General features: G+C 34.6%; 1 protein-coding gene across 2 annotated transcripts in view; it reads left to right on the plus strand.

The window, feature by feature from the left end:
* Positions 1-19,611, plus strand: part of LOC123552943 (importin subunit alpha-1-like) — a 45,415-nt gene extending 25,804 nt beyond the window's left edge. For both annotated transcript variants that reach the window (XM_053541564.1, XM_053541565.1), the window contains exons 8-13: positions 1,805-2,015; positions 2,454-2,563; positions 9,128-9,304; positions 11,939-12,121; positions 16,541-16,696; positions 19,200-19,611. In XM_053541564.1, the coding sequence (XP_053397539.1) occupies positions 1,805-2,015; positions 2,454-2,563; positions 9,128-9,304; positions 11,939-12,121; positions 16,541-16,696; positions 19,200-19,295 (933 nt within the window). In that variant the 3' untranslated portion in view covers positions 19,296-19,611. The remainder of the gene's footprint in view (positions 1-1,804; positions 2,016-2,453; positions 2,564-9,127; positions 9,305-11,938; positions 12,122-16,540; positions 16,697-19,199) is intronic.
* The last annotated feature ends 361 nt before the right edge of the window (positions 19,612-19,972 follow it).

A 19,972-nucleotide genomic window follows, 5' to 3' on the forward strand; every position in this document is an offset into this window, starting at 1 on the left:
CTAGGCCAAGTTCGAAACCGGGTCACGTGCGGTCAAAAACTAGGTCAGTAGGTCGAAAAATAGAAAAACCTTGTGACCTCTCTAGAGGCCATATTTTTCATGAGATCTTCATGAAAATTGGTGAGAATGTTCACCTTGATGATATCTAGGTCAGATTCAGAAGTGGGTCACGTGCCTTCAAAAACTAGGTCATTAGGTCAAATAATAGAAAAACCTTGTGACCTCTCTAGAGGTCATATTTTTCAATGGATCTTCATGAAAATTGGTCAGAATTTTTTATCTTGATGATATCTAGGTCACATGTGCTCAAAAGCTAGGTCACTATGTCAAATAATAGAAATAACGACGTCGTACTCAGTTCAACACTGGGTCATGTGGGGATAGGTGAGCGATTCAGGACCATCATGGTCCTCTTGTTCTTTTTCTAGATCAATTACCTACCTCACTGGGTCAAGTCCCATAACTCTGACATGTATTTTGGCCAAATTATGCCCCCTTTTGGACTTAGAAAATTCTGTTTAAAGTTTTACATGCAAGTTACTATCTCCAAAACTAATGCAGATATTGAATTGAAACTTCACGTGTCTTCGGGGTTATAAAACTAGTTGATAGCACCAAGTCCCGTAACTCTGACCTTCATTTTGGCCAAATTATGCCCCCTTTTTGACTTAGAAAATTCTGGTTAAAGTTTTGCGTGCAAGTACATACAGCTATTACTAAAAGGCATATAGATTTGAAACTTATTTTTTCTTTTTCTAGATCAATTACCTACCTCACTGGGTCAAGTCCCATAACTCTGACATGTATTTTGGCCAAATTATGCCCCCTTTTGGACTTAGAAAATCCTGGTTAAAGTTTTACATGCAAGTAACTATCTCCAAAACTACTACAGATATTAAATTGAAACTTCACATTTGTCTTCGGGGTTATAAAACTAGTTGATAGCACCAAGTCCTATAACTCTGACATGTATTTTGGGCAAATTATGCCCCCTTTTGGACTTAGAAAATCCTGGTTAAAGTTTTGCGTGCAAGTACATACAGCTATTACCAAAAGGCATATAGCTTTGAAACTTATTTATTCTTTTTCTAGGTCAATTACCAACCTCACTGGGTCAAGTTCCATAACTCTTAACATGTATTTTTAGCAAATTATGCCCCCTTTTGGACTAAGAAAATTCTGGTTAAAGTTTTACATGGAAGTTACTATCCCCAAAACTAATGCAGATATTGAATTGAAACTTAATATGTTTCTTCGTGGTTATAAAACTAGTTGATAGCACCAAGTCCCATAACTCTGATATGTATTTTGGTCAAATTATGTCCCCTTTCGAACTTAAAACCCTTTTGATATTTAACATTTTGGGTAATAATTTCCTGCTTCTGTGACAATATTTCGAATAGTCGAGCTTGGCTGTCTTACGGACAGCTCTTGTTACATTACAATGAAAATCAAAAAAACATTTGTAACGCTTTATTTGAGGTAAACTGCCTTGATTATAAATATCTATTTTTAACTTGTTAAAACACATAATAATCTTCCATGGCGGTGTTGGTAAAGACGGCGGAGAGTCTTTTATTGCCATGGCGGCCCGGGTTTGATTATCTTTTTTTTTTTTTGTAAATGTTCTTGATTTGGCATTTTTAAGATAGTTTAGAAACAAAAACTCAAATTCTAATGTTTATAATATGACCAAACTTCAGTTTTAAAGGAAAATCATTTTTAGCCCAAATCTGGAGATCAGTGCCTTTAAATTTATGCTTGTCTGTTAATTATCAATTATTGCACTGTTTGATAATTTCAGGCGTCATTCTTGAGAAACGTTACCTGGACACTTTCGAACCTTTGTCGCAACAAAAACCCACCACCCAATTTCAAGGTTGTGAAACAGTTCCTGCCCACATTGAACCGACTTCTGTATCATCAAGACAAGGATGTACTGACAGACACATGCTGGGCACTGTCTTACCTGACGGATGGAACCAATGATAAAATACAGGAAGTTATCAACAGTGGTATGTACAGTTATACATTTCAACAGATGCATGTATTTCTTTCATCTGTTGAAAATTCTTCATAGGAATATTTATAAGCAGTGTATAAGATTTTGTCTTTGATTTAGACAAATATGATTTGTGTTGTAATTTGTAGGAACTTGATTACTGTTCCTGAGATAGGTTTTAAATGAGTAGAAAGATAGGCTTTAAATGGGTAGAAAGAAGTGTACTTCAGACATTGTTTCAACATTTTGGGCAGTAACTAAGTTCTCTGAAAGGGATTTTGATTAATGAATATTATAATGGCAGTGAAAGGGATTGTATAGAATAAGTATCACCTTCAGGATTACCTCTTGAGATTTTTATAGTCCGTCTCATTTTTTTGCCAAATACTGTGACAAGTTAATAGAAATGTTAGTTTGACAATGTCGAGAACATAAAACTGTTTGATTACAGGAGTTGTTACTCGACTGATAGAATTACTAAATCATAAAGAAGTATCTGTGATTACACCTGCACTCAGATCCATCGGAAATATTGTCACTGGAGATGATCAACAGACACAGGTATGTGAATTTATCTAGGCAGTACATAACATGAAAATAAGTCCCATTTCACAACCCCTAAAAATTGTCTAGGGTTGTGGGTGGGGGAGGGGGCACTTAGATTTGCCATTGTCAGTACATCTGTCAGTCTGCACATTCAGTAGCATATATTTAAGTGGCTAGTAGAATAATAGATAAGCGGTCACACATTAAACCGGAATCCACCTAAAAACCGGAATACACTTTCCATAACCGGAATACACCTGTATTTTTTTAATTAAAGGTATTTTTGAAGGTTTTTTGATATAATTCAATCATATATATCATAAATAATTAACATACGGAAGAAAAATAAAATACGTTCACGCAAAATGATTTTATACGAGATTGAAGTTCGGCGACCGCGCGAGAAATTTCCATAACCGAAATACACCCGTATTTTATTAATAAATGGTATTTCTGTAGGGTTTATTGCAGAAATCATTTGTGTAAAATATATATAATAAGTTTACAAAAGGAAAATAAAATACTTTCACGCAAAACTATTTTATACGAGATTTGAATTTGGCAAGCGCACGGGATCTTTCCATAACATAAATGCACTCGTCCTTTTTTAAAAAATAAGTAGTATTCTCTTAAACATTTTTAGCTCATCTGATTTTTTGGAAAAAAATGATGAGTTATTGTCATCACTTGAGCGGTTGTCGGCGTCGGCGTCTGCGTCGGCGTTGCCTGGTTAAGTTTTATGTTTAGGTCAGCTTTTCTCCTAAACTATCAAAGCTATTGCTTTGAAACTTGGAATACTTGTTCACCATCATAACTGACCCTGATAGCAAGAAAATAACTCCATCTGCTTTTTGCAAGATTTATGGCCCCTTTTTACTTAGAATATCAGATTTCTGTGTTTAAGTTTATGTTTAGGATCAACTTTTCTCCAAACCACTCACAAAGTACTTGCTTTGAAACTTGAATACTGTTCACCATCATACGCAGACCTGTACATCAAAAGTACATAACTCCATCTTGCTTTTTGCAAGAAATTATTTGCCCTTTTGGCTTAAACAAAATCAGTTTTTTGGTTAAGTTTTATGTTTAAGGTCAGCTTTAATCCTAAAACTATCAAAGCACTTTGCTTTAACAACTTGCAAACTTGTTCACCATCATAAGCTGACCATGTACAGGAAGAAACATAACTCCATCCTCGCTTCTTTGCAGATTTATGCCCCTTTTTGCACTCTTGAAATATCGAATTTCTTGGTTACAGTTTATGTTTAAGGTCAACTTTTTCTCTTTAAACTAATCAAAGCTATTGCTGTTAAACTTGCAACCTCTTGTTCACATCATCAAGCTGACCCTGCTACAGCATGAACATAACTCCATTCCTGCTATTTTGGCACATAATTCTTGCCACCTTTCTGCACTTCAGAAAATCATTTTCTTGTTGAATATAATGTTTAAGTCAAAACTCTTTCCTCCATAACTTCAAAAAGCTATTTTGCTTTATAAACTTCAACATATTTCACCATCATAATGGAAATCGTTACATCAAGAAACATAATCTCATACCTACCTTTTTGCAAGAATATGGCCTATTTTTAGACTTGGAAATCATGGTAGGACAATATTTCATTATACAAAAAAAATCATCGATGAGGCAGCCACGGACCCTACAAGGCGGTGCTCTCTTTTTATCATTTTTTAGCTCATCTGATTTTTTGAAAAAAATGATGAGTTATTGTCATCACTTGAGCGGTTGTCGTCGGCGTCGGCGTTGCCTGGTTAAGTTTTATGTTTAGGTCAGCTTTTCTCCTAAACTATCAAAGCTATTGCTTTGAAACTTGGAATACTTGTTCACCATCATAAGCTGACCCTGTATAGCAAGAAACATAACTCCATCTTGCTTTTTGCAAGATTTATGGCCCCTTATGTACTTAGAAAATATCAGATTTCTTGGTTAAGTTTTATGTTTAGGTCAACTTTTCTCCTAAACTATCAAAGCTATTGCTTTGAAACTTGGAATACTTGTTCACCATCATAAGCAGACCCTGTACATCAAGAAACATAACTCCATCTTGCTTTTTGCAAGATTTATTGCCCCTTTTGGACTTAGAAAATCAGTTTTCTTGGTTAAGTTTTATGTTTAAGTCAGCTTTTATCCTAAACTATCAAAGCTATTGCTTTAAAACTTGCAACACTTGTTCACCATCATAAGTTGACCCTGTATAGCAAGAAACATAACTCTGTCCTGCTTTTTGCAAGATTTATGGCCCCTTTTGGACTTAGAAAATCAGTTTTCTTGGTTAAGTTTTGTTTAGGTCAGCTTTTATCCTAAACTATCAAAGCTATTGCTTTAAAACTTGCAACACTTGTTCACCATCATAAGTTGACCCTGTATAGCAAGAAACATAACTCTGTCCTGCTTTTTGCAAGATTTATGGCCCCTTTTGGACTTAGAAAATAACAGATTTCTTGGTTAAGTTTTATGTTTAGGTCAAGTTTTTCTCTTAAACTATCAAAGCTATTGCTTTGAAACTTGCAACACTTGTTCACCATCATAAGCTGACCCTGTACAGCAAGCAACATAACTCCATCCTGCTTTTTGCAATAATTATTGCCCCTTTTGGACTTAGAAAATCATTTTCTTGGTTGAGTATTATGTTTAAGTCAACTTTTCTCATAAACTATCAAAGCTATTGCTTTAAAACTTGCAACAGTTTTTCACCATCATAAGTGGACACTGTACATCAAGAAACATAACTCTATCCTGCTTTTTGCAAGAATGATGGCCCTTTTTAGACTGAGAAAATCATGGGTAGGACAATATTTCTATTACACAAAAAAATCAGATGAGCGTCAGCACCCGCAAGGCGGTGCTCTTGTTTTAAGTTGTAGAACCATGTTCAATCAGATTAAACATGAATGAATATTTGAGAGAAGTTTATTAAAAGTTAATTCTGTATACGAGATTATAACTTTACGATCTTACGGAAATGTTTTACGCTTACGTCGCTATGACTAGATACCAGAAGGTTGGTTATTAAAATTTATTTAATTGTTTCTTCAAATAATAAGAAAGTAATTTAAGATAAAAAAGTATCAATTTTCGATTTTAAATGGATCATAAACAAAATATGGGTCCCGACATAAACCGCGCGGATCAGAAAGGGCTTAACATGATCGGAAAGGGCATGTCACATGTTTATTATTGAAACTATTTAATTGTTTCTTCATATTTCATTTATCATATAAAAAAGAAAATAAACTATGTAATATAAAGTAGCAATTTTTTATTTTTAAATGAATTATAGACAAAATACTAGTGGCATAAACCCCGCTGATCGGAAAGGACATAACATGATCGGAAAGGGCATGTCACATGTTTATAATTCAAATTGGAAATTATTTAATTATTTCTTCATATTTCGCATTTCGTTTAACAAATAAAAAAGAAAATAAATTAAGAAAAAATATCAATATTCAATTTTTAAATGAATTATACACAAAACACATGTCTGTGCATAAACCGCAATAATCGGAAAGAACCGGCCGTATGTTTATTATTGGAACTAATTGAATTATTTCTTCATGTTTAATTTGATAATTTAAGAAGAGAATAAATTACGAAAAATCAGTTTTCAAAAGAATTATATTATGTTTAATATATAAATATAAAAACGTTTACTGCGCTTATTTCCAAAGCACAATTAATATCCTTTGAATATATGTAGCGTAACAAACACCTGCCTCTGATTAGTCCTGATAGAGTTTGATTGGATTATCACACCTATTGATTATATCAATTAATCAGTATATTTGTAAGCACACACATGCGACATATGACAAATAATGTCTGACAAGGTAAGTGCAGTTAAATATGATACGCTTTTATTCAATTTCATACTTGTTTTGGGGTAGTTCTGGGGTGTCTTGTGGTAAAAAAACCCGCCCTACGGCCCGTTACGATCCGTTTATAAATTTTCAACAACTTTGTCACATATCTTGTATGTCAATGTATATTATATAATGAGGTATTATACTTATGTACAAATTACTGAATAAACTTTTGTTCTGTTCTTGTCGATATAATTGCAAATTGAAAAATTGAAGAAAAACAGGTACATTCAGTATATTTTTTTATTTTTCAATACTAATTCAATGTTTTGCTAAAACAGCGATGTATTGTAGATTTAAACATTTTCATTCCTCCTTCCTTCTCTCCAGGATGCACTAAGTCTCGATCATAATGTCTCGGGTATCGTAGTTGTTTCCTTTATCAACATAGTCTTCCTTTAAATACTTTTTCAGTGTTTCATTTACAGAATTCCTTATTTTGTTAAAATCAGTTTTAGTAATTCCACTCTGGAAATTTAGGAGAAGTGTTTTTACGTCGTAACTTTACGAAAATTTAGAAATTACATTGCGAAAAATGTCAACAAACTTATTATTTGGATTGACTGGAATTTACTCGGGAATCGTAAAGATACAAAACATCATGCCGGTAATTTTCCATTCCATGAGCACGTGCGACCTATCGTAATATCTAATTTACATCGCTCGACGTTACTTTTGTTTATCAACACGTACAACAATTCTATAACGATTTTAATAAGATATCGATAGTAATGTAGGGAAAATTCTATAAAAACGGTCAAATTTTCACATAATTATTTGTAAAACTTCAAACAGCGCAATCTGGATTACTTATTTCTTTCTAAGAGTAAATAAATGATACATACTATGGCCATAAAATTCAGACTTTTGACCAGAAAGTACAAAAAACAGAATAAAAAAATCTTAAATAATGAAAAAATAAATGGAGTAAAACGATTTTTGGCAAACAGATTTCTGTTAGTGCTGCATAATAGGTTACGTGACCTCATAAACGTAAATAGAAAAAAGCAATATGATGTCGTTGCGGTTTTAAATGCATCTTTGTAAATGTATATTTTTGACACGACACTTTATTTTTAAGATATTCTTACAATAATGTAAATTCCTTGAGGAATCGAAACTTGAAAGAAATTTACCTACCTAAGTTAAAATCTGACAAAATTATGGCGATTGTTGTTCATCCACGAGTGCGCAATTTCCCGTGCGCTCAACAAATTCTCAACCTCGTATAAAACGTTTTGCGCATTTTAATTTCCTTTTGTAAATTAATTATTTATTTTAGATATGATTGAATTATGTCATGAACCCTAAAAATACGATTTATTTAAGAAATACGGGTGTACATTAGAGAATTTTAGGGCATGGAAATTCATTTACGAATACGCAAATTTCCAGTCCCTTCGCCGATTTTCAATCGTGTACAAAACTTAATGCGCAAAAGTATTTTAATTTCATTTCGAAAATTAATTATTTATGATATATATCTTTGAATTCAGTCATAAACTACTTCAAAAATAGCATTTGTTGAAGAAATACGGGTGTATTTCCGTTATGGTAATTTCCCGCGCGGTCGCCGAATTTTCTATCTCTTATAAAATCGTTTTGCGTGAACGTATTTTATTTTCCTTTCATATGTTGATTATTTATGATATATATGATTGAATTATATCAAAAAACCCTCAAAAATACCTTTAATTAAAAAAATACAGGTGTATTCCGGTTATAGAAAGTGTATTCTGGTTTTTAGGTGGATTCCGGTTTAATGTGTGACCCTAGATAAGTAATTTGTAATTGACTAAAATTCTTTTTCTTTAAAAATGCACATTAAGTGCTTAAAAGTTTGTTGCTCTTATCTTTCCCCTATGAATGACGGAACCACTTACTGTTACAGGAAATGATCATTTAAAGACATACAGCTTTGAAACTTATTTTTTCTTTTCCTGAGTCAATTACCAATTGCACTCGGTCAAGTCCGATAACTATGACATGTAATTTTGCCAGATTATGCCCCTTTTTGGACTTGGAAAATTCTGGTAAAAGTTTTGCATGCAAGTTACTGTCTCCAAAAGTAATGCAGATACTTGATTGAAACGTGAGATTTTTAACAGTTAGGGTAATATTCCTGCTTCTAGGATGACAATTCGAATAATCAAGCATTAGGGGTCTTAATGACAGCTTTGTTATATATGCAAATTTTTATTTTTATGACAGATATCAAGCATCCTGTTCACAAACAGTCTCAGCTGAGTTTGATAATGAAATATTTCTGTCATTTATATCATAATGGCATGTTTTAAATGAAATGTTAAGTTCATAACTATTAAGTGACTTTTCAGTATGGCTGGTCAATCTCTACTGGAATTAAATCTGGAAGTTCAAGTAAAATTTGTTGTCAAAATTCCAATCTCATGCTCAGCTGAAACCGAAAATGGTTTTGTGAACATGGGGCCAGATCATTATGTCGCCTTTCAGCAATACTTCATTTATTTGTTTCCTTTAGAAAACAGCCTTATGTATTTTGAAAGTATACATGTCATTTGTAAAAGAATGGTCAGTCAGGTTTGGGCTATGTCAGGGGTTTGTTTGAAATGTTTTAGATTAGAAAAAACATGCACAATTAGTTTTCAAAAAAAGTTTGAAAATGTTGGCCATTTTTAGATAGCACATTAAAGCATTTTACTGTTACTGCTTTAGCATGTGATAGATAGCAAGGCATTGCCAGTGTTCCAGACATTGTTACGCCACCAGAAGCTCAACATACAGAAGGAGGCTGCTTGGACAATATCAAATATAACTGCAGGAAACTCTGAACAGATTCAGTGCGTCATTGATACAGAATTACTGCCACTAATAATTGACATTCTGAAAAGTGTATGTATATGTTTTTCTTTTTCTTTCTCAAACAAGAGGCAACAAGGAGGGATATATCATTTTTCTCATTGTTAAGAAATCAAGTACATGTACTTAGGCCAAAACAAATTAATACTTCGGTTCTGGAAACACCACCGACCCTGATTTTAGCTCACCTGAGCACTGCTTTTTGCGTTGTCAACAATTAACTTAAACAACATCTCCAACAGCACTGAAAGGATTTTGATGAAACTTGGCCTGGATGTACCTTGGGTGGTCCACTACCAAACCTGTTCAAATGGTTTTGCTTGGTTGCACATAGGGGCTGCCAGAGCTAAAAATAGAAAAATATTCTATCCACTGGTCTGATTTTGTATTAATTTCACACATGGCCCTTATGTAACCTTCTACCAAGAATGTCAAAAAACATGTCTGCCAGTGGTTGTGGTCCCTTTTCCCTGTATGGACATGGTGGAAACTTAAAAAATCTTGTGTGAAATTGCTGGCCCGATTTTGAAATAATTTTACACAAATGGTACTTGTATGATCTACCAAGATTGTCCGAATTATTTTGATTTATCATAAAACATGGCCACCAGAGGGCATGGTCCCTTTCGTCAACAATTTCTTTTAACATCTGCAAAACCACTGAACAGATTTTGATGACATTCACGTAAATGATCTTCGGATGGCCCTCTTTCAAAGTTGTTCAAATGGGTCCGGTACATTGAACATAAAAACATTATGGGTCACTTTGGTTAAAAATAGGTTTTCAGCTATCCAACTTTTAATAGCTATAATAGCTAGAGCCTTGATATTTGGCAAATGATATCAGGGTTTGGCTCTATACAATAATTGTTCAAATTATTGCCCCAGGGTCAAAAATGGCCTGGCCCCTGGATGTGACATGTATATACTATGTGTTATATGTAAGAAACTTTGAAAAATCTTCTATGAAGCATAATAGTTAGAGCTTTGATATTTGGCATGTGATATAAGGGTTTGACTGTCTACAGTAATTGTTCAAACTATTGCTCTAGGTTCAAAAATGGCCATGCCCATATGTGTGACATGTATATGATATATAGGCTAAAATAAAAGAAACTTTGAATATCTTCTTCTCTCAATCCATAATAGCTAGAGCATTGATATTTATGTAAACCTATCTCTGTACTTGTACTATTACATTACACAAACACACTTGAAGCCTTTTACACAAACAAGCGCTTTAGAGTCAATGACCCTCTTGCTTTTTATTTTTAGTTCACCTGAGCAATGCTCAGTTGCTCGGGCGAGTTTTTATGATCGCTCGTTGTCCGGCTTCTGTCTGTCTGTCAACATTTAGCTTGTGTATGCAATAGCGGCTGTATTTTTCAATTGATCTTCATGAAATTTTGTCAGAATGATAACCTTGATGAAATCTAGGCCAAGTTCGAAAACGGGTCATCTGGGGTCAAAAACTAGGTCAAATCAAAGAAAAACCTTGTGTATGGATAGAGGCTGTATTTTTCAATTGACCTTCATGAAATTTGGTCAGAGTGATTGCCATGATGAAATCTAGGTCGAGTTTGAATATAGGTCATTCGAGGTCAAAAACTAGGTCACTAGGTCAAATTATAGAAAAATCTTGTGTATGTGATAGAGACTGTATTTTTCAATTGATTTTCATGAAATTTGGTCAGAGTGATTGGCTTGATGAAATTTAGGTCAAGTTTGAATATGGGTCATCTAGAATCAAAAACTAGGTCACTAGGTCAAATCAAAGAAAAACCTTGTGTATGCGATAGAGGCTGTATTTTTCAATTGACCTTCATGAATTTTGGTGAGAATGATTGCCTTGATGTAATCTAGATCAAGATTGAATATGGGTCATATGAGGTCAAAAACTAGGTCACTAGGTCAAATTATAGAATAATCTTGTGTATGCCATAGAGACTGTATTTTTCAATTGAATTTCATGAAATTTGGTCAGAATGATTGCCTTTATAAAATCTAGGTCAAGTTTGAATATGGGTCATCTGGGGTCAAGAACTAGGTCAAATCAAAGAAAAAACTTGTGTATGCGATAGAAGCTGTATTTTTCAATTGATCTTCATGAAATTTGGTTGGAATGATTGCCTTGATAAAATCTAGGTCAAGTTTGAATATGGGCCACCTGGGTTAAAAAACTAAGTCAGTAGTTCTAATTAAAGAAAAACCTTGTGTATGCGATAGAGGCTGTATTTTTCAGTTGATCTTCATAAAATTATGTCAGAAATTTATGAAATTTGGTCAGAATGATTGCCTTGATAAAATCTAGGTAAAATTTGAGTATGGGTCGTCTTTGGTTAAAAACTAGGTCACCAGGATATATTTAAGAAAATACTTATTTAAACTCAAGAGACCACATTTTTGGTCCAATCTTAATGAAAATTGGCCAGAGGTTTTGTTTCCATGAAATCACTAGGTCAAACAAGCTTACACTGTTATGGTGTTTTTCTCAGGTGAGCAACCTAGGGCCATCTTGGCCCTCTTGTTTGTTTTTCTCTAAGGTGAAATTTTTGATGAATTTCCAAAGAACTATACATCAGTTTGGCATTGCCTCAAGAACAGATGTCACATGAACAGATAAACATATTTAATTATCAAGTCTTACATAAAATTCTCTGTTCACAGGGTGATTACAAGAGCCAGAAGGAAGCAGTATGGGCAGTGACTAATCTCACCTCTGGTGGAACCATGGAGCAGATTGGTTTCCTTGTGAACCTAGGCGTGATCCCTCACCTTTGCAATATGCTCACTGTCAAAGAGTCCAAGGTTATACTGGTGATCCTGGATGCACTTGGAAATATACTGCTGGTATGAGGCCCTTTTAGTGTTATTTTGACGATGCTTTCAAAAGAAACCTGAAAAACTTTTATCACAAATCCGTTCTCTACAGGGATGTAGAACCATGTCCAAGTTTTACAACTCGAGACTTTTTGCTGGCGAACATGTGTGCATTTTTAGCTCGACTATTCGAAGAGCAAGTAGAGCTATCCTACTCACCACGGCGCCGGCGTCACACCCTGGTTAAGTTTTTCGTACCAGTCCACATTTTGACAGTCTTTTGAGATAAAGCTTTGAAACTTTCAACACTTGTTTACCATCACCATGTGCAGTTACAGGCAAGAGTACATAACTCTGTCAAGCATTTTGACTGAATTATGGCCCCTTTTGACTTAGAAATCTTGGTTAAGTTTTTCGTACCAGTCTACATTTTGACAAAGTCTTTTGAGGTAAAGCTTTGAAACTTTCAACACTTGTTTACCATCACCATGTCCAGTTGTAGGCAAGAGTACATAACTCCATCAAGCATTTTAGCTAAATTATGGCCCCTTTTAACTTAGAAATCTTGGTTAAGTTTTTTGTACCAGTTTATATTTTGTGTAAAGTGTTTGACATATGGCTTTGGAACTTTTATATCTTGTTCAGAATTTATAGTCTTTATCAATAGGCAAGAGTACATAACTCTGTCATCTTTTATGGCTGAATTATGGCCCTTTTGAACTTAGAAATTGGTTTTGTTTTCGTATATGTCCATGTTTTGTCAAGACTATTTGACATATGGCTTTTAAACTTTAAACACTTGTTTATCATTATGATTTCCATCTGTAGACAAGAGTACATAACTCTGACAACTCTTTTGGCTGAATAATGGCCCTTTTTGGACTTTGAAATTTTTGTCAAAACTTTTTGAACTGTGGTTTTGAAACTTTTAACACTAGTATATATCAACATGATTTCCATCTGTAGGCATGTAATGCGGGGTGTAAAAAAAAAAAAAAAATGAGTCCACGGATAGTTTAACATTTAAATTGATCATAACCAGCGTTAAAACTACATGTACCTGTGTACATTAACACCTTTGCCATGACAACTGACAAAAATCAATAATTGTCTGTTAGCTTACTTGTTTGCGTATCGCCTTTGTTAAAGTTTGAATACATGTAGACATTTGACAATTAGGCAATCAGTACTGTGTCAAAATTAGATTGTTTGCATAACAAGCGTGGAACATTGGTCAGTCAACTATCAAACCATTTAAGTTTGCACCAATTAAGCAGATGACATGAACACTTGAGTGAATAAAAAATCGAACAACAGGTCCAGTTTTGTAATAAAATGCAGCCGTTTTTTGTAATCATCACACTCAGTTCATCGGAATTAACGAAGAATCAACACACTGAAAGCCATATTGAGAATGTTCTCCCTTTTTGATATCGTATATTAATGACGGTGATTTAACAGTTTTCTATCTTAATTATTGATTTTCTTCATGTATTCAAAATTAAATTTTTTTTTAAGACTGTCCATGTTTTTTCTCTTAGTTACATAAACCCCCAGTGCAATTGCATTGCATATGTAATTCTCACGACCGCGCACTCCTCACACAGCGTTATATATGTTTACTTCCGGGATACACAATTCCAACTTTCTTCTAGAATCATGACAAAATGAGATGATGACACAGCGTTATAATTCTTTTAATGTATTTTTCAGTAGCATTTAAGGTAAATAAATGTCCCGTTTATACGATTCTTATTTCTTATTAACATAAAACAGCGTCCAAAATACATCTAATACATTACCAGTGGGTGGGGTATTGCATATACCGCTGATACGATCAACCCGTGTTATAAATTTAACCCCGCTAGATCCGCGGGTCTTGAACCTTGGACCCCGACGACAGCGTTAACGGGGTCCCAGTGTATTGTACTTGCCAAGGGTCTCTTAATTGCTGCAGTTTGGGAAAACTATACACTTGCATCTAAATTAAGCAGCACTTTTCACATTCTGATTGGCTCTTGGTCTTGGCTTTGCATGATTTTGCACACCGTAACTCACAGTGCTCCAGCTAGGATTAAAAAAGGGCAGGGTGCTGGCACTGAAAAGGGCACTTCTGGGGTGGTGGTCGGTCTGGGACCGTGCTCCCCCAGGGAAAAATATAACTGGTCCATGCATACAGTTCATTTAAACATACTTTAGGCATGGAATTTGGCATAATTTAGACATGTTTTTTGGCACACTTTAGGTATGGTCTTTTAATAGGCTATGTCTGTCATCTCTAATGCACCTATTTATTAACTAAAAATTCTGCTGTTTGTATTTTACTTGGCATTGATTTTCAACTTGTAACATTTCTTTGTAATTGCATACTGAATAACAATATCTATGTGTTTAGGCCTACTTTGTTACAATTTCAGTACACATCTTCTCCATGTAGGCTACTTGATATTTATAAATTTATACTGCAACATATTATATACAGAAAATAAAGTTTAAACTTCCACTTAAATAAATGAAATCAGGTAAAGTTTTTAACTTACAACAGTCTAAAAGCAAGTTTAGCACTTGTAATAGACATATTCCGGGTATCCAAAATTTTATATCCGGATATGGTTACACTTTTTTCTAAAAGTCGTCGAATGTCCAGTTTTAACAATATTTTTGAAAAATTATTATGATGCAGAGACTGTTTAACAGCATTTTACAGTATCTGACATTAAAGTGTACCCTGTCATTACATCTTAATCTAATTTCAAAGAAATATTCATGAAAAATTGGCAATTTCACAAAACAGACGACAACCTACTTTCGATTTCAAAAACTTGTAAAAAGGTAAAATCAAAATATTTTCCTATTTAAATTTGATTGTGATCAATTTTTATTAATTAGATTTAAATGTCTGTTGTCTGGACATAAGTTTCAGATATGTATAAAGGGGTATTTACGACTATATTACCGAAAACGAAAGTACACTTTGACAGGTGGCGCGAAATGATTATGATTTCAGACTGGTTTGCAAACTGTTTTAACACTAAGGTTCAGTGGTTTTAATGCTAGTTTAATTGCTAGTGGAGCAGTCTAAAATATCATGGTCTGCCTCGGGCACGATTACAGCAGGTAATTGTTTAATTGTTTGTTAATTATGTCATTGCCCCCCGGCGTGTATCACTCGATAAAAAGGGGCAATAAAGCAGTGTATTATAATCACTGAGGCGAAAAAGGGAAGTTTGGCTTAAAAAAGAAATGAATGGTTGTAAAAACGGGCAGGGTGCCTGGCGGGGCAACAGGGCGGAACGAATTTCGGAACGGGCGATGCGCCCTGCTGTAAATAGCTAGCTGGAGCACTGCCTCAAATAGAAACTGGAAACATGAAATATTTTGGCCGCCGACAAAAATGGGAGTCAATAGTCTGGCAAAGCACAGAGGTTGCCAGTATGATTCAAAACGAGTCAGAACATTTCAGGAGTCCTGATATTCTGAACTAAGCTGGCTTCGCACAGAAAATGTTTCGGGCTTGGCATAGTTGTACTGTATCTGTTGTATGTTCCCCGGCCTCTCGGACACAACTTAGCCTTGTATACAGACAAAAGTGTTGCTGCTTATTTTTTTGTCAGATTTGCAGTAATACACTGTATTATGTTTGCTCTTTTGTTACTGCCTTTAGATCATTGTCCAAAACAAATAATAATTGACAGTTTCGTGCTGGTTTTAATATTGAAAATCCGGACAAGTAAATTTTGACAGCAGACTTGTCCGTGGACATGTGTAAAATATTTGGATTTCTACACCCCTGCTCTACTTTGATTATAATAACAAAGAGCTCTGGTCAAAATGCAGTTTTCAAGAATGCATCAGTTCTGCGAATATAATAAAGGACAAACTAAATTTTTTATTTTTAGCATTCTATGTAAGATATTGTTAGCTCGACTATTTGAAGAAAAGGGCCATATATAATGCCATCATGACCCCATTCTGTAAACAGGAGCAGACATCTCTATCAAGCATTTTGACTGAATTATGGCCCCTTTTCGACTTAGAATATGCTTATTTTAATGTTAAAGATTGCGTACCACCCCAAATATTTTCATAGTCCATTGAGATATTGCTTTGATATTTTGCATACTTGTTTACCATCATGACCCCAATCTGTAAACAGAAGAAGACAACTCTATCAAGCATTTTGACTGCATTATGGCCCCTTTCCGACAGAATATGCTTATTGTAATGTTAAAGTTTTACTCATAGCTTATATTATACTATCAAGCACTGAGAATTGTCGAGCACGATGTCAACTGACAGCTCTTGTTTTTATTTGTAATTATCTGGATTTAATTTTGTAGATTGAACAAATGATAAAATCCATGGTAATTAGGAACATTAATGATTTCACAGTATAAACTGATTGCTTTGCATGCTAGTAAAGACATGTTTCAATTTATTTTTTTATAGGCAGCTGAGCGTGCTGGTCAGAACGTGCTAGATGCCCTCACTGTGATGATAGAGGAAGCTGGCGGCCTCGACAAGATTGAGGGATTGCAGAATCATGAGAATGAGACTGTGTACAAGGCAGCACTAGAACTCATTGAAAAATACTTTGGTGGAGATGTAAGATATACAATGAATCTTGATACATGCAAATATTTGGTTAAAGAAATGTTTTTAGTATCGAAATGATGTTTCAGCAGGGCTGGGGATTGTGGGTGCGGACTTCTGGATTGCTGTCTGTTTGACAGCCAGTCCATCCTTGCAGAGTGGGGTCCAGAGATACTTTAAAAGTGCAAGATAATTTTTCACGGAACTAGATGGCAGTATGGAGAATATGTACATTCTTTCTGATTTGGAAAAAATGCCATTGATGACAAAGCTGGCAAAAAGGTTGATTTTGCCCATTTTTAGCGCCCCCCTTCTGCCCGAAATCGCCTCCTTTTTGCCTTTCTTCAGCGCCCCTTTGGCCATTAAGTATTTCTAAACGAACTGCCCATCAATCATCTGTCAAAATACCATCCCAGATAATTGTCAATCGATACAAAGTTATGACACGCACCGACTATACACAGGTGCTGTGTATTTGCCCGAGGCATGTATGCAGTATCGGTATGCAGATGACGGCCGACCGAATCGTAACAAACAACAATTAGATAGGTCAGCAATTAAAGCAAACTGCAAAACAGATTAAAGAAGGAGAAAAAACATAGATTAAAGTCTGCTGCTTATTAAATGCTGATTAATGGCCAGTAATTATTAGCGTGGTACCTCGTGTCAATTTTGTTGTTCACAGTTTGATCTCAGTTGAAGATAACAGTCGATCTTTAATTAGTATCACTGCCTATCAGAATATCTATGATTTTGTTATATTTATTTCATCAAAATACTATTAAATTTCTATACAGTGATTTTTTTACTTTTTTTGGCAACAGCCCAATCCTTTTCAATTGGGAATTTTTAGCGCGATAAACTTCAAAATTGGGAAAAATTAACAAACCGTAATAAAGAAATCATTTTGAAAAGTTTTATTTTAAGGTAAATTTATTTCATTCAAATATGCACCGAGGTTGAACAGACAGGACAGACAGGTTATTTTCTGATGTCACAGGATCTGATGGCTCAGATAGCTTAGGGTCACCATGAGCTTCTGTTGATTTCTGAGGGTCATTTTGTGGGGACTCGGATTTCTTGGACAGATCACTTTGCTTTTCTGACGTTTGATTTGAATTTAATTTCTCTTTAACTTTACCAAAAGATGTTCGAATGTCTGGAGTACCGATGGCGTGTTTAAGTTTTATTTTCTTATTATAATATTTGGAATTATGCGACATTTTTCGATAATTATGGTAAGTTTCTAACAATTTTTTTTCGACTCATTTTGACGCAGGAAAAAGCGTTTAGCGACCGTGATGAAAGTCATACTAAATGCCGTACTATGCCGTGACCCGTTTTATGTAAACAACGCGCTCCGAGTTGGCAACAAAATTCTGCGAATAAACCATAATTAGAGTCGGAATTTTTATGATTATTTGCATCGTTTTAGTTCAACTTTCACAAGAAATCAATCTAATTGGGAAAAATCATCTCGTTTTGGGGAATTTTTAAGCATTTTTTGGGAATTTTGACCATTTTTGTCAGTTGGGAAGACGCCGAATTTCGAAGTCAAATCGGTGCAAAAAAAATCACTGCTATAATATTAATTTTGTTTAAAAGAAAATAAACCACTCGATCTTTTACAGAACGTAACGGCAATCTCAGAATTTAGCGTAGACAGTCAGCACGTAGAGTAGTTTCCCTTTACCAAAATGGCGAAAATCGTAAACAAAGTTATTTTGTTAAATTTGTAGTTGGAAAATTGTCTACACCTTTGTATAATATGCACCCACGATTCGGGGTGTTGGTGGGGGGGATGGGGGTCTGGGTTAAAAAAAATGTGCATTTATACATGAGTATCAACGGAACGTTTTTTTAACAGTAATGTAATGAATGTTTTAATAATGACAGATTTGCACCAGAATTATTAAATTATTCAATAGTATATGGTATATTTCTAATCAAGAAAACTTTCCAAACAAAAATAATCTATGCAAACATAAAACAAACTGCATGTATTTATAAATGATAAGCATGTTATATAGACAAAACAGGTATTTATGTTTTTCCTGACATTCAGATTCATTTCAAATCTTTCTGTTGTACCTTTCAATGTAGACATTACAACAAAAACCATGGAAATCTACCTTATGATTTTCGTAGACATAGGTACGCAATGTGCAAAATGTACCCTGCCCCTTTTTAGCAGCACCCTGTCCTTTTTAGAGGTCTAGAAAAATCCCTATGTCTGTTCCATTCATCTATCTGTCAACTCTTCTGTCAGTCACAAATGGTGAACTCTGTCATAAGTACAGAAATTTTTCATGAAATATGTGTTTTTCATGGCAGCAGATATGATGAATGCCCCTTCCAGAAGGTTATTTTTATTGCTGGGCCAAGTCTTGTGATGGTTTCCGGTGATAACTTAAGACTTGTGCGATTTGAGGATGTTATGATAGAAAAAGTGGAAATGTTGTATTTTGATGTATAATTTTTAACATAAATTATACCGAATATCTGTTTTTTACAGGAGGAAGATGAAAACTTGGCCCCACAGGCAGAAGAGGGCGCCACCAGTTTCCAGTTCACAGCAGCTACCAATGCTCCGCAGCAGTTTTCGTTCTGACTGGACAATTGTTGTACAGACATTGTGCCGCAGCGGGACGGCTGAGGCCTCAATCAGATCTCACAGTGTACTCTTATGTCAAATCACAAGATTTAATCTGTAATAATCAAAACCAGGGCTTTTATCCTTAATCATCAAAACAGCAATTTCATCTGTTATCATTAAAACCTAATTTCATCTATAATCTAATATTTAATTTAGTTACTTAATATGCTTAGGACATTTCTGTTTCTTGTTTGAATATAATCATTTGTATTAAGATTCATTGTTACTGTATATTAACATTAGGTGAAGGTTATTGCCGTTTGTGAAGAATCTCTAACTTCAATATTCGTTAAATTTCTTTTCTGTGATTACTTAGAATATCACAAATGTAACATGCATCACATCAAGAAAAGTGTTAAAAGGTCAACAGTGCTCCAGCTAGGATTAAAAAAGGGCAGGGTGCTGGCACTGAAAAGGGCACTTCTGGGGTGGTGGTCGGTCCTGGACCGTGTTCCCCCGGAAAAAAATATAACTGGTCCATGCATACAGTGCATTTTAACATACTTTAGGCATGGAATTTGGCATAATTTAGGCATGTTTTTTGGCACACTTTAGGTATGGTCATTTAATAGGCTATGTCTGTCATCTCTAATGCACCTATTTATTAACTAAAAATTCTGCTGTTTGTATTT

The sequence above is a fragment of the Mercenaria mercenaria genome, chromosome 4 (assembly GCF_021730395.1).
Source record: "Mercenaria mercenaria strain notata chromosome 4, MADL_Memer_1, whole genome shotgun sequence".
NCBI classification, from domain to species: domain Eukaryota; kingdom Metazoa; phylum Mollusca; class Bivalvia; order Venerida; family Veneridae; genus Mercenaria; species Mercenaria mercenaria.